Here is a 13,419-nt window from a genome sequence, read left to right on the forward strand (position 1 = left end):
ACAACTGCCACGATCACATATCGGCGTGCAAAGGCTTGTGGTCTAACAAATACTCAGTCAATCTATCGTGTCTCGACTGTACCGCTAAATCACCCGGTTTTAATCCCACAGAAAATGTTGGACTATCTAGAACAGCGACAGAAGCACAGCAGTCAACATCCTCTGTCTGGCAGCTCGACCGGGTCTAACAAGGGAACCTCCCCATCGCACCCCCCTCAGATTTAGTTTTAAGTTGGCACAGTGGATAGGCCTTGAAACGCTGAACACAGATCAATTGAGAGAACAGGAAGAAGTTGTGTGGAACTATGAAAAAAATAAGCAAAATATACAAACTGAGTAGTCCACGCGAAGATCAACATCAAGGACAGTGCGAACGTGGTTAGCGTGAGCAGCTGCGGAACGAGAGGTCCTTGGTTCAAATCTCCCCACAAGCGAAGAGTTTTTCTTTATTTTCGCAAAGTTATGACCTGTCCATTCGTTCATTGACGTCTCTGTTCACTGTAATAAGTTTAGTGTCTGTGTTTTGCGACCGCACCGCAAAACCGTGCGATTCGTAGACGAAAGGACGTGCCTCTCCAATGGGAACCGAAAACATTTGATCGCAAGGTCATAGGTCAACCGATTCCTCCACAGGAAAACACGTCTGATATATTCTATACGACACTGGTGACGGCATGTGCGTCACATGACAGGAATATGTTGTCGACCCACCTAACTTGTACACTTGACGAATGGGTAAAAAGATTCTTCTACGTTGCCCGATTTAGGTTTTCTTGTGAATGTGATACTTACTGCCAAAAAAGTGATGAAAACATAAGAGTTTGTCACATAAACTGCAACAAATGAATACAAAAGTCTCACAGTCGCACACTTTTCCCTGTGCTCTGTCAAAACATATGTCTTTAACGTTTTCAAATTTTTCCGAGTGTAGATCGTCAAATCCTGCATATGTCCAAGCAAATCTGAGCATGTCCTGGAATTTTGGAGAGCGAAGTTGATTATGTGTGAGTGCCTGAACTTTGATAATTGTCTGAAAATAAAAAATTAAACTTTTCGCTCGAAAGAAGACTTGAACCAAGAACCTCTCGTTCCGCAGCTGCTCACGCTAACCACGGGACCGCGACGCTCCTCGGTTTTTTCTAACCTTGATGTTGCCTGTGTTGCACATGGACTAATCAGTTTGTATATTTTGCTTATTTTTTCATAGTTCCACACAACTTCTTCCTGTTTTCTCGATTGATCTATGTTCAGTTTTTCAAGGTCTATCCACTGTGGCAACTTATAACTAAATCTGAGGGGGGTGCGATGGGGAGGTTCCCTTGTAAGCATCAATAAGCGGCCTTAACCGGATATGACATACGTGAAGAAACCTGTCGACTCTCTTCCTCTCCTAACTGAGGGCGTTATCAAGGGTGGAGGGGGTGTACACGGTATCAGCGTGACATCTCTGTATTATTTCTTTCTGTTCTTGGTTGGCATTTACCGGCCTCGAGGCGGCACTGAACTGGAGAACACGAAATACACATCCACATGTAGAGGAACGGGGCACGGTCTATTTTGACTCTCAGAACACTTCATTTTTTTTTTCAGAGCAGCAAACAAAGATGATTGAACTTACTTCAAGAACTCTTTCATAGGTGTCAAACCAAACTGAAACTGGCAGCCATATCTCGCCCCGTCAAGAAGCATTTGAAAAAATGCCACAGGAGACGTTGCATCTGGTAGTTCATTGAGGTCAAAATTTTCTATGAAGTTTCTATAACTCTCTGAAAGGTCAACCTCAGTGTAGTTTGCAATGGTAGCCTGAAATAAATAGGGAAATGTATATTGAGTTGAGACGGTGAGAACACAGCAATCAACTATAATGTACCAACATATTAAAAAAATGTTTTATGCAATATAACTCAATACAATATATAACTAATTTATTCACTGTACTTGTTTACAGACGTATTTCTGAGATGTGATTATGTACTATTTCACTATATTGTAGCAGCAGAACGAAATTTTTAAAGGTTGGTGCAAAACTTCGTAAATTTTTTGTTTTGAAGTTTGGTATACTGTATGCTGTGGATTTATTTATCTATTGTTTTTTTTTATTTGTAGTTCACTGTTGCTGTTTGAGTTTACATATTGTTGCTTTGCCGCTTGGAGATAGTGATTGGACCTGTGGACACTAGGAAGTGGAGTAGCAATTGGGGAAATCTATAGATTGGGTTTCACTAGGCATGGCCTACACATCAGTAGGTATGGGACTTGGACGTAAAGCTTACAGGTGATAGTGTAGTGTGCGTTGGTGGGATCGGTCATGGGAAAATTCCTGTAGTAGTTAGTGTTAGAGATGCACATTTTTTAGACTAAAGTCAGCTGATAGTTATTGCTGCTTAGAGAAAGTCTCCCTAACGAAGGAACCACCTTCAAAGAAAGTCAGGTATCCAAGTAGTGAAGGAATTAGCATATTTCATCAGAATGTGAGAGATATTTGAGACAAAGTTAGTGAACTGCTTATAGATGTTTACTCTGACATTACTGGTATAAAAGAGCACCACCTGAATAATATGACAGTCCAGAGGCTTTATTGACCAGTACAGATTAGCAGGTTCTTTTTCAAGGAGTTCTTTGCAGAATGGGTGAGTGGCCATGTAAGTAAAAGCAGTATTCCATTTGAGTCCATAGATGTGTCAAACCATTGCTTTGAACACTCATTTTTATGTTGTGCAGGGATACCTAAATTTAATGAGACTTAACTTTCAATTGTTATTATTTTATAAGTTCTTAACTCTGACTTCAGAGCGTTTCTGCTCAGGTTAGACACGGTTCTTTGTTCACTTTATAGGAAGACCGAAAATAAATTGTACGTGGTGGCTTCAGTATTAATTTTGTGTGTGATTGTGCAAGAAAAAGGATGTTCGAAGATCTAAATTCATATGATCTGATGCAGAATGTATTGTTTTCAACTAGGGCGCAGGGAACAGTAGCGCAACCATACGCAATATTTCTATTTATTCTTCTTGCGCACAAGCGTAATAATGTAACTGGTCTTTCAGACCATGATGTACAAATTTTAACACTAGAAGGTTTTTGTACTCAAACAAACGATGTATATAATAATAAAATGCTTAGAAAAGCTAATCCAGTGGCAATAGAGTGTTTTTTTAAACCTCGTTAAGGAACAAGAGTGGCAGAATGATTATAGTGCTGATAACATAGATGATAAATATACTGCTTTCCTTGACACATTACTCATGCTCTTTGATTGCTGCTTGCCATTAGAACATTCAAAGCAGGGTACTAGTAGTAAAAGGAGACTGGGAGCCTGACTGGTCAGATAAGGATGCCATGTGGAACGAAGTGGGAATTACATCAAAATGTTAAAAGTAGTAACAATCGAGCTTCAGTAGCCCATCGCAATCAGTACTGTAAGGTGCTAAAATTGTTATTACGATGGCAAAGAGTATGTGGCATGCAAAAAGAAAAACTAATTCACAGGATAAAATTAAAACCATATGGTCAGTCGTTAAGGAAGTGTCTCGTCAGCAGCACAAGACCGAGGATACAAAGTCACTATGTACTAATAACGTTTCTGTTACTGATAAATCATATATCCACACTGTATTTAACAATCACTTTTTGAACATAGTAAATAAAAAGTTAGTTTCCACAGGGAATCATATAACTGTTTTGGAAAACGGCTTTCCGGAACTGATATCTGAAATACGCCTCCATGACAATGACAAAAGGGAAACTGAGTCAATAATTAAATCACTGAAGACTAAGGACTCCCGTGGATATGATGGAGTTTCTAGCAGAGTACTAAAGTACTATGCTGCACATGTTAGCCTTGCACTTAGCCATATTTGTAAATCTTCCTTTAGGAGTGGTCGGTTTCCTGAAAGATTAAAGCACTCATTCAAGCCGCTTTATGAAAAGGGAGACAACGATAATTTAGAGAATTTTAGACCTTTTTCTACGCTATCAGTGTTTACTAAAGTAATAGAAAAGGATGTCTATGTAGGGAAAACTGATCATTTCGTTCCACATAATTTGCTGTCAAATGTACAGTTTGTATTAGAAGTGATTTAACAACTGAAAATGCTATAATATCTTTTCTCTGTGAGGTTCTGGATGAATTAAACAAAAGGTTTCGAACGCTAGGCATCTTTTTTGAATTAACTAGGGCGTTTGATAGCGCTGATTGCAAAATATTGCTCCAGAAGTTGGACCGTTATGGAATATGCGAATCAGCTCACAATTAGTTCACCTCTTACTTTACGAACAGACAGCAAAAGGTCATTCTCGTCAGTATTGAGAATGGCAATGATCCGAGTGGGGCATAGTTAAATAGGACGCCCCAGGCATCAGTGCTGGGGCCACTCCCCTTCCTTATTTACATAAATGACATGCCTTCTAGCACCACACGAGATTCTAAAATATTTGTAGGGTCGTGGCATTTGGTTGTAAAGGACGGTGTGTGCAATGTTGGTACTGTTTCAAATAGTGTAGTTCAAAAAATAAATTCATGGCATGTAGGAAATCAACTAACACTGAATCACAGTAAGACTCAGGTTTTACAGTTTCTAACACGCAATTCAACAAAACCTGACGTTTTGATTACACTTAATGCGTATATGATTAGTGAGACCGAAAATTTAAAATTTCTAGGTGTTCAGATAGATAGCAAACTGTCGTGGAAAGCCGATGTTCAAGATCTTGTTCGAAGACTTAATGCTGCAATTTTTACTATTCGAAAGGTATCTGAAGTAAGTGATAGTTCAACACGATATGTAGTCTACGTTGCTTATTTTCATTCGCTTATGACGTACCGTATTATATTTGGGTAACTCTTTCCATTCTCAAAGAGTATTTTTGGCTCAGAAACGGGTGATTATGGCAATAATTCGTGTAGGTTCGCGAACTTCTTATCGACCCCTATTCATTAGTCTGGGTTTTTGCCGTTTCTTGTTAACATTATCAGCTTATTCCCAAGAATTATCAGCTGTCACTCAGGTAATACGAGACACAAATCTGCGTTTGGATCGAACTTCTTTGATTCTTCTCTAGAAAGGTGAGCATTATTCCATTGCATCCATTGTCAGTAAGCTACCACAAGAATTCAAAAATCTTAGCAGCAACCCACTAATTTTCAAATAAAAACTGAATATTTTCCTCCCGAGTCACTCCTTCTATTCTGTCGGGAATTTCCTTGAAAAATTAAGTTGATTCCTGTGTTGATTGCCTTTATATAAACTTATAGTTTGTCGTCTTTTTAGGCTTTATAAATATTTTAGTTTATCTATTATTACTTTTCTGTTGCAATTTCATGTACTGACACGTTCCATGACCACGCAGATTTACTCCTAAATTTGACGCAACGGAACTAGGCACGTAAGATAAAAAAATTAATAAATAACATTTCCGACATAATCTTCTATTTGAGTTCAATAGAGGGACGTCGGCAGCGCGGGCGGGACAGCAGAGGAGATAGCCAAAAATATTTGTGCCGTGTATAGGCAGAGTACGTGTATGGACGGAGCACAACAGGAGATGATTTTCTGGTTTTAAGGGGCTTCGCGTTCAGGAAGAAATGGTTCAAATGGCTCTGAGCACTATGGGACTCAACTGCTGAGGTCATTAGTCCCCTAGAACTTAGAACTAGTTAAACCTAACTAACCTAAGGACATCACAAACATCCATGCCCGAGGCAGGATTCTAACCTGCGACCGTAGCGGTCTTGCGGCTCCAGACTGCAGCGCCTTTAACCGCACGGCCACTTCGGCCGGCGTTCAGGAAGACATTGGAAGTTTAATGAAGATCACTGAAACACAATAATCCCCAATGATCCAGATCAGTGTGCTCGAGAACTGGCAAATGTAATGAACTGGGATCATTCCACCATCGTGCGACATTTGCATGCAGCGGGGAAGGTTAAAAAATAGGATGTATAGGTACGGCATGCTCTCAGGCAAACTCACAAACATCAGCGGGCGGCCACATGCGCGTCTCTGTTAGCTCACCATCAATTGGCTCGTGACCAGTGTTGTGTACGACTTCGAATGCTACGTAAGGAAAGGTGGGCTACAGAATGGTGCGTCATAGGAAAGCTGGACAGCAGCGAAAATAATTAGTGAACCAGTTAACACAGTAAACAGAAGATTTACTTAAGTTTAACTTCTGCAAGCATACGAAGAGTCATTATAAATAATGTGGCGGAAGTAATTCCAGCTATTACAACAGTAAAACGATGAGGCTCTCTGAACAAAAGCACGAAGGACGGTGTCAGAGCTGCGGCACATCTGCGTAGCGTCTCATAGCAAAGCGGCTCTGAGTGCGAGTGAGCTTTGTGTCAGCCGATTGGCGTTCTGGATCGCGGTGGCAGAGGCAATTGTAGTCCAGGGCCACTGGAGGTGTGTCTCAGAGGGCGTAAACCGCTGGGTCTATTTGATAAAAATTATCTGGACACATATTAGTGGACATTAATATGGTATGTGTCTACAATTGAAATGTCTTGGGTACGCTTTCAGTGAAGTGTCTGAATGTCTGTGGAGGAATGGCAAAACCTTCTTTCTAAAGAACCGAAGCTAGACGATTAGTGATGTTGGACGCTGGTATCTGGAGCAAAGTCGACATAAAAGATGTCCCACTGAGTTCAGATCACTATTCTAAGCAGGCCAATCCATTTCAGGAGCATTACTGTCCACAGACCATTGTCTCACAGATGTTGCTTTATGACAGGGTGCACTGTCATTCTGATTCAGTCATCGTCTCCGAACCGTTCCTCTACTAGACGGAGACACAGTGCTGTATAACGTGTTCATATCTACCCACATTCAACGTTTTCTCAAACGCAGTTGGGGAACTACTCACTAACGACGAAAAACAGCACCATAACGTTACAGCACCCCGTATTTCGCTGTTGCCACTTGTAATGGTACTTGAATTACGTAACCATTACGGCACCTCTCCTCAACCTCTCGATACCAGCAATATTCTACTGTGTTTCTGTAAAATAGTTAACATATTTCTGTGACAACATTCAGATTTGATTTCATTAATGTAGAGGTACTTTGATACATCGATATGTTTATATTGCAATGATAATATTCTTATGTGTATTCTTTCTTTTGTCACTATGATCTTTGACGTACTTGTAACCCTGATTTTTTGGCGCGTAAGCGGTTATTAGAGAGTCAATTCATGGTCGTCATGTTGAAAAGACGCAAATTGTAGTCAGTTCATGAAATGTGAACTTTAACAGTGAGGAAGATATTTTCAAGTATGTTTTATATTGTGAAGTGATGTTCCAACAAAAGTAATAAAAAATAAGTGTAACTTAAATTCGGAGTGCTGATTACTTTTTTACATCACTATTGTCCTAACTTGCAAAAGTTTAATCTTCAAGAATGGTTTATGAAACACATCTATAAAACTTTTGAATATCGCAGAATAACACCTAGGCCTCTTTGTACCCGAACTTGTAATCATCACTACCTAGATTTTCGACGATTGAGCCATGAGTTCACAAGGAGACCAGCGTGGGAAACACGAAAAGATGAGTGCCCAGTTTACCCATTATTTCAAGAAATGACTTTATTAACTGTGCTCTAATGACACTTTGTTGTTGCCCGAAAATGCAATATTTAGCAGCGTGAGCAACACTACAATCATAATTAATTTTTGACCTTTGTTGTGGTACGGTTGTTAGACACTACACATGATATCAGATATCATTCTTCCGCAAATCCAAACCCTTTCTTTGGATTTTACATAGTGTGATTCGTCATTGCAAACCACTCGTTTCCAGTGACGTCCCTCTTTACACAACCTCAAGCGCCGCTTGGCAACGACTACATAAATTTGTGGCTTATGAGGAGCTACTCGACCATCGTGCCCCGTTCGCTTTAACTACTTACGCACAGTCGTTGTGTAACCTGGACTGCCAGTAGCAGTCTGGAACACACGAGTGATTCCTTCGTCTGATTTCAAGCGATTTTTTACAACCACCTTCAGCAGTGCTCGACGGTCCATCTCTTTGAGCATATATGGTTTTCCTGGTTTTGGTGTAGTTGTGGTTGTTCCTCCCCGTTTGCACCTCACAGTCACATGACCTACAGTCGACTTGGACATCTTTCAAAGGGTTGGTTGTCCATACTGGATTTGTAGCTCAGGTGACATCCAATGACTTGTCCACGTTCAAAGTCACCGAGATCACCCGACCGACCGATACCTTACTGACGACACACAACATCCCACCTCCTTTTATACTGGTGTGTCCGCCTCTCGTCACATCTACTGGTTCATTCCACTTCACGTAGGAGTGTCCCAATACTTTGCAACAGACAGTGTACTACGTCAAGTGACATTGTGTACGTTGCTCACGATACGTTACTACAGTAATAAGGAATTCATAATGATACATAACTGAGAGCATCACTGATATTTTAAGGATTATGCACTACTGAAAAAATATTCGTGCACCCGGAGAGAAGACATCGATGTTGGTCCAATGGTGGCATAAGCCATCTGAAGTATAGTAGTGTAATGATAATGGTTCCAATGCCGTCTGCCAACTGATAGCGTAGTGGCATAGCTAGCAGGGCGACATATATATCTACCATTTAATAGGGAATGCTCACAACCAGAAGACTCTGCGTGCTGGAAAAGTGTAAGCAAGAAGGCAATCATGCCACAGGCACGCACTCGTGTATCCTAATGCCAAACAAGCGAGTTTTAAAGAGGTCAAATTAAGGCCTTCCAAATGACGGGATGGTGTTTTCGGAGAATTGCCACACAGGTTGGACGTGCTGTGTCAGCTGCGAAACGCTACTGTAATCAGAGGTCACGTGAACATTTTCACACCCCTAGACGAGGTTCTGAATGTCCACGCTCCACAGATGCTCGCCATGCTCGTCGTATTGTAAGGTCAGCTGTGGCAGATCGTACAGCTACCACAGCACGGATAGAAGGGCTTGTGAGCCCAGACGTGTCAACACGAACTGTTGCGAACCAGTTATTAGCAGTGATACTTCAGGCATGCACATCTCTAGAGCGTCTTTCATTCTTGCCACATCATGGACTTGCATGGGTCCACAGGTACCGTCAGAGGATCACTTAGAAGAGGGATCAACGCACCGTGGTCTTCAGCGATGAAAGCAGATTCTACCTGCACGCAGGTGATGGTCGTTTGTGCTTACGATGTAAACCCGGTGAGCGCTGTCTCATAAAGTGCATTGGTCCAAGACATACTGCCCCACATCAGGCCTTATGATCTGGGATGCGATAAGCTAAAACTCTTTCACTTTCGGTGTTTCTGGAGGAATACTACCTAGCGCTCGGTACGTGCTGAATTGTTAGACCCATTCTTTTGCCATTCTTACAATAGGAAGTGGATGTGTTGTTGTAACAGGACAATGCTCTGCCATACACTGCCTGTGAAACTCAACATGATGTGTCAGACGTGCAACAACTTCCATGTTCAGTATCATCTCTGGACTTGGCTCCAATTGAGCGCTTATGGAATATGATGGGCACGTAGTGCGTCGCGTGACTCACCACCCAACAACTCTTACAGAACTACGTGAACTGGTCGAGCTGGCATGGCGTAACGGATCCCAGGACAGTATTGGCCATCTGTACGATCGACTGGATGCCAAAGTCAGCGCCTGCATTGCCGCCTGTGGAGGCCACATCACGTACTAATATGGTTGTTTCAGGTACCTCAGAACTCGTTGTGCCACTGATCTGTAAATGTAATAATTTAATGTTCTCCATGGTCACTGTTGCAACAATAAATCTTGAGTCAATTGGGAATCTCTAAATGGGTTTACTACTTTTTTCCTGCAGTGTGTAATTAAAATCATTATATAACATTCTGTTCATGTGTTAAATTCTTTGACTGCCTGCAGTAGCTCCTTTGTTCATTCCCGATTAAAATTTTTTAACGGCATCTGTATGACTTTTATAACATAATGGTAATGTAAAGTTACCTCTCATTCTCCAATTGTATTTTGTTGCTCACAGCGTCAATCAACGCAGATTACCTCTCGACCTATTCCTGGATACGTTATAATAATCAAATGCGAATTAGATAATGATAGAAGCTTAAGATGGTTTAAAATTTGCCGCGCGTAGTGGCCGTGCGGTTTGAGGTGCCATATCACGGATTGCGCGGCCACACTCCGTGGAGGTTCGAGGCCTCCCTCCGGCATGGGTGCGTGTGTGCTGTTCTTAGCATAAGTTAGTTTAACTTAGTTTAAGTAGCGTGTAAGTCTAGGGACTGATGACCTCAGCAGTTTGGTCCCTTACGAATTTTTGACTAAAATTTGTTGCATGGCCGCGAGTACAACCCACCTCCCCAGTTTATTATACGCATAAGCTAACCATCACACCACCGTAGCAGTGCAGCTAACGGAACTGCGTGGACTCCCCCAAGTCCAGTGCTCTCCCAAACACAAGTTCACGCCTTCAGGTCACTTTCCACTTCTTAAATTATCATCATTGCTGAGCTTCTCTAGTATTGGAACACAACCCCAGCTTTGTACGTAATTCCATCAGATCTATTGATCTCATGAAATTATATTTTCCGTGAGACATATCATCATCATCATCTTGGACAGTTTCCAGCCACTGGCTGGGTCTGTCGGGAACACAAGCCTCTCCATCGTGTTCTGTCTTTCCACCATTCCCCCTCTTCCACCTTCGTCCAGTTCTCTCCTCTTCTCGTCACACATTCATTCACTCCCTTCACCCATCTATTTCTTGGTCTTCCTCTGGGCCTCTTCCCCTCCAGTTGCAGATCAAACATCCTCTTTGGAATTCTTCCCTCATCCATTCTCTTCATGGGTCCATACCACTGCAGTCTTGATTTTTCTATCCTGTCCTGTACTGGTCCCTCCTTTACTCTTTCCCTCACATACACATTTCGCAATCTGTCCCGTCTTGTTACACTCAACCTGCTCCTCTGGAACTTCATTTCACTAGCCTGTATTCTACTTTTGTCGCTTTTGTGCATTACCCATGTCTCACTTCCGTATGCCAATATGGGGACAAAGTAGGTTCGGTATATAATTCCCTAGGATTTCTGTGGCACCTCCTCGCTCCAAATAAGCCCCCTGATGCATTTGTAGAACTGCCCTGCTTTTCTGCACCTTTTATTTATTTCCATTGCGTTTCCCCCCTTACTTTCAATCATGCTTCCCAGGTACTTGAAGTTCTCTACCACTTGTAGTTTTTCCCCTCCACAAGTTATATCCACATTTGGCCTATTCTTCTTCCTTGTCGTGACAATTATTTCACTTTTCTTTGCAGAGAAATGCATTCCATATTGTGCTGCCGCTGCCTCCCATACATCTAACTGCTCTTGCACCTCCTTTTGGCAATTTCCCCATAACATCAGGTCATCGGCAAAAAGCACTGCTTTCATTTTATGATCTCCAATTTCATCTGATACTTGCTGTAGGATTTCATCCATAACAATAATAAACAATAAAGGCGAAAGTGCACTTCCCTGTCGCAGCCCATTTTCCAGCTTGAACCATGCAGTACGTTCCCTCCCCACTTTCACACAACTCTCACTTCCCTCATACATTTTTCTGACTTTTCGTGTTATCTCTTCATCTATCCCTTTTGCGTTCAGCACATCCCAGAGCTTGTCCCTACAGATACTGTCATACGCCTTCTCAATATCTAAAAAAGGCCATGATTAAGTCCTTCCCGTACTCATAGTGCCTTTCCTGCAGTTGCCTTACCGCAAATATGAGGTCCGTTGTTGACCTTCCCGGTCTGAAACCGTACTGCTCCTCTTGCAGTCTACTTTCAATGCTGCTTCTTATTCTCTTCTCCGGGATCTTTTCATAGATTTTTCCACAGTGGCATAGCAGGGTGATTCCTCTGTAGTTCTCACATCTCCTTTTCTACCCTTTCTTGAAGATCGGGACTATAATTCCTTTCTTCCAATCCTCAGGAATTCTGTTCTCCTTCCACACCACCCTCAGCACTCTGTATAGCCACTGGGTTCCTACTTCTCCTGCTGCTCGTATCATATCCACTGTTACTTCGTCCCAACCTGGTGCCTTGCCCCCTTTCATCCTCTTTATGGCGTCTTCCACTTCATTCCAAGTTAGATCATCAGTTTCCCCACTATTATAATCGTCTGCTGCCTTAGGCTCTCCATCGCTGTTAGTTACCCGCTTGGCGGCATTCAACAGATCTTCAAAGCACTCCTTCCAAATCTTTTTGAGCTCATGCATTTCCTCCACAACTCTTCCATTATTATCCATTATCCTCAGGCACTCGCTTCTGTCGTTCCTCTTATTTCTTACCATGGTGTAAAGTACTTGTTTGTTCCCTTCACTGTCCTCTTCTAACATTCTTGTCCATTTTACCATCCACTTCTTCTTCTCCGCCCTTACTATGGTCTGTGCCGCTTTCTTGCTTTCCTTATATTTTACCCTAGCTTCCTCTGTTCGGTTCTGGAACCATTCTCTGAAGGCTTTGTTCTTTCGAAGTACTGCCTCTTTACATATGTTGTTCCACCATGGGGTTTCCTTACTTCTCCTCTTTGTGCTAGTTCTTCCGCACACAGTCTCAGCTGCCTCAACTAGAGCCCTCTTAAAATCTCCCCATTCTTCTTCCACTGTTATCTGATCTTCCTTTGGCAGCTTCTTCCTGATCAGTGTCTGGTACTGGGTCCTCCGTTCATCCTCTTTCAGCATCCTTGTCTTCAACCCTTTCTCCTGTATATCTGTTGCCCTCCTATCTCTTTTCTCTCTCAGGGTGGCTACCAACAGCCGATGGTCACTGTCTAAGGCCTCAGATGGAATGACCATCTGTGAGGCTGCTCATCATCTGCCTATCCACTAGTACATAGTCTACTACTGAAGTTTGGGACCAGTCTATATATATATATATATATATATATATATATATATATATATATAGAATGGTCCATGCAGCGGTCTTAGCCATACTGTTACGGTGATGTAATGATTATCAATCTGCAAAATAAGCAGACGACCTGGGTTCAAATCCTTTAATTCATCTCTTCAGCTTCCATCATTATCGAAGATAAAGTTGAGAGTTATATGTCTCGAGGAAAATGTAATTCCATCAGATTAAATGCCACTTGTTACTGTCACATAAGGAATATTTAAGGGGCTCCGGAAAGGCTCAAAATCATGAAAAGTTCAATTTTTACTTTTTTGCGTTTTCTGAATCTGCAGACTATTACCTTTTAATAGATATATAATTTATTCAATTCCGAAGACTACAACTACTTTTAAATTTTTTTTTTAAATTTGTTCTACATGGGCGTGACCCACTGTGGCGCTGTTAAACTGCTGTCAAATGGTGTTATTATTAACGTCCGTGTTCATCAGGTACATTTTAGTGATGTGAGATAAAGTATGTGTTGTGGCTAACCTG

General features: G+C 41.7%; 1 protein-coding gene across 2 annotated transcripts in view; it reads right to left on the reverse strand.

Annotated features, from left to right (window-relative positions):
* LOC126253003 (UDP-glucosyltransferase 2-like) overlaps window positions 1–13,419 on the reverse strand; it is a 324,067-nt gene that overhangs the window by 288,466 nt on the left and 22,182 nt on the right. For both annotated transcript variants that reach the window (XM_049954045.1, XM_049954041.1), the window contains exon 3: window positions 1,619–1,803. In XM_049954045.1, the coding sequence (XP_049810002.1) occupies window positions 1,619–1,803 (185 nt within the window). The remainder of the gene's footprint in view (window positions 1–1,618; window positions 1,804–13,419) is intronic.

Source organism: Schistocerca nitens, chromosome 4, assembly GCF_023898315.1.
Source record: "Schistocerca nitens isolate TAMUIC-IGC-003100 chromosome 4, iqSchNite1.1, whole genome shotgun sequence".
NCBI classification, from domain to species: Eukaryota; Metazoa; Arthropoda; class Insecta; order Orthoptera; family Acrididae; genus Schistocerca; species Schistocerca nitens.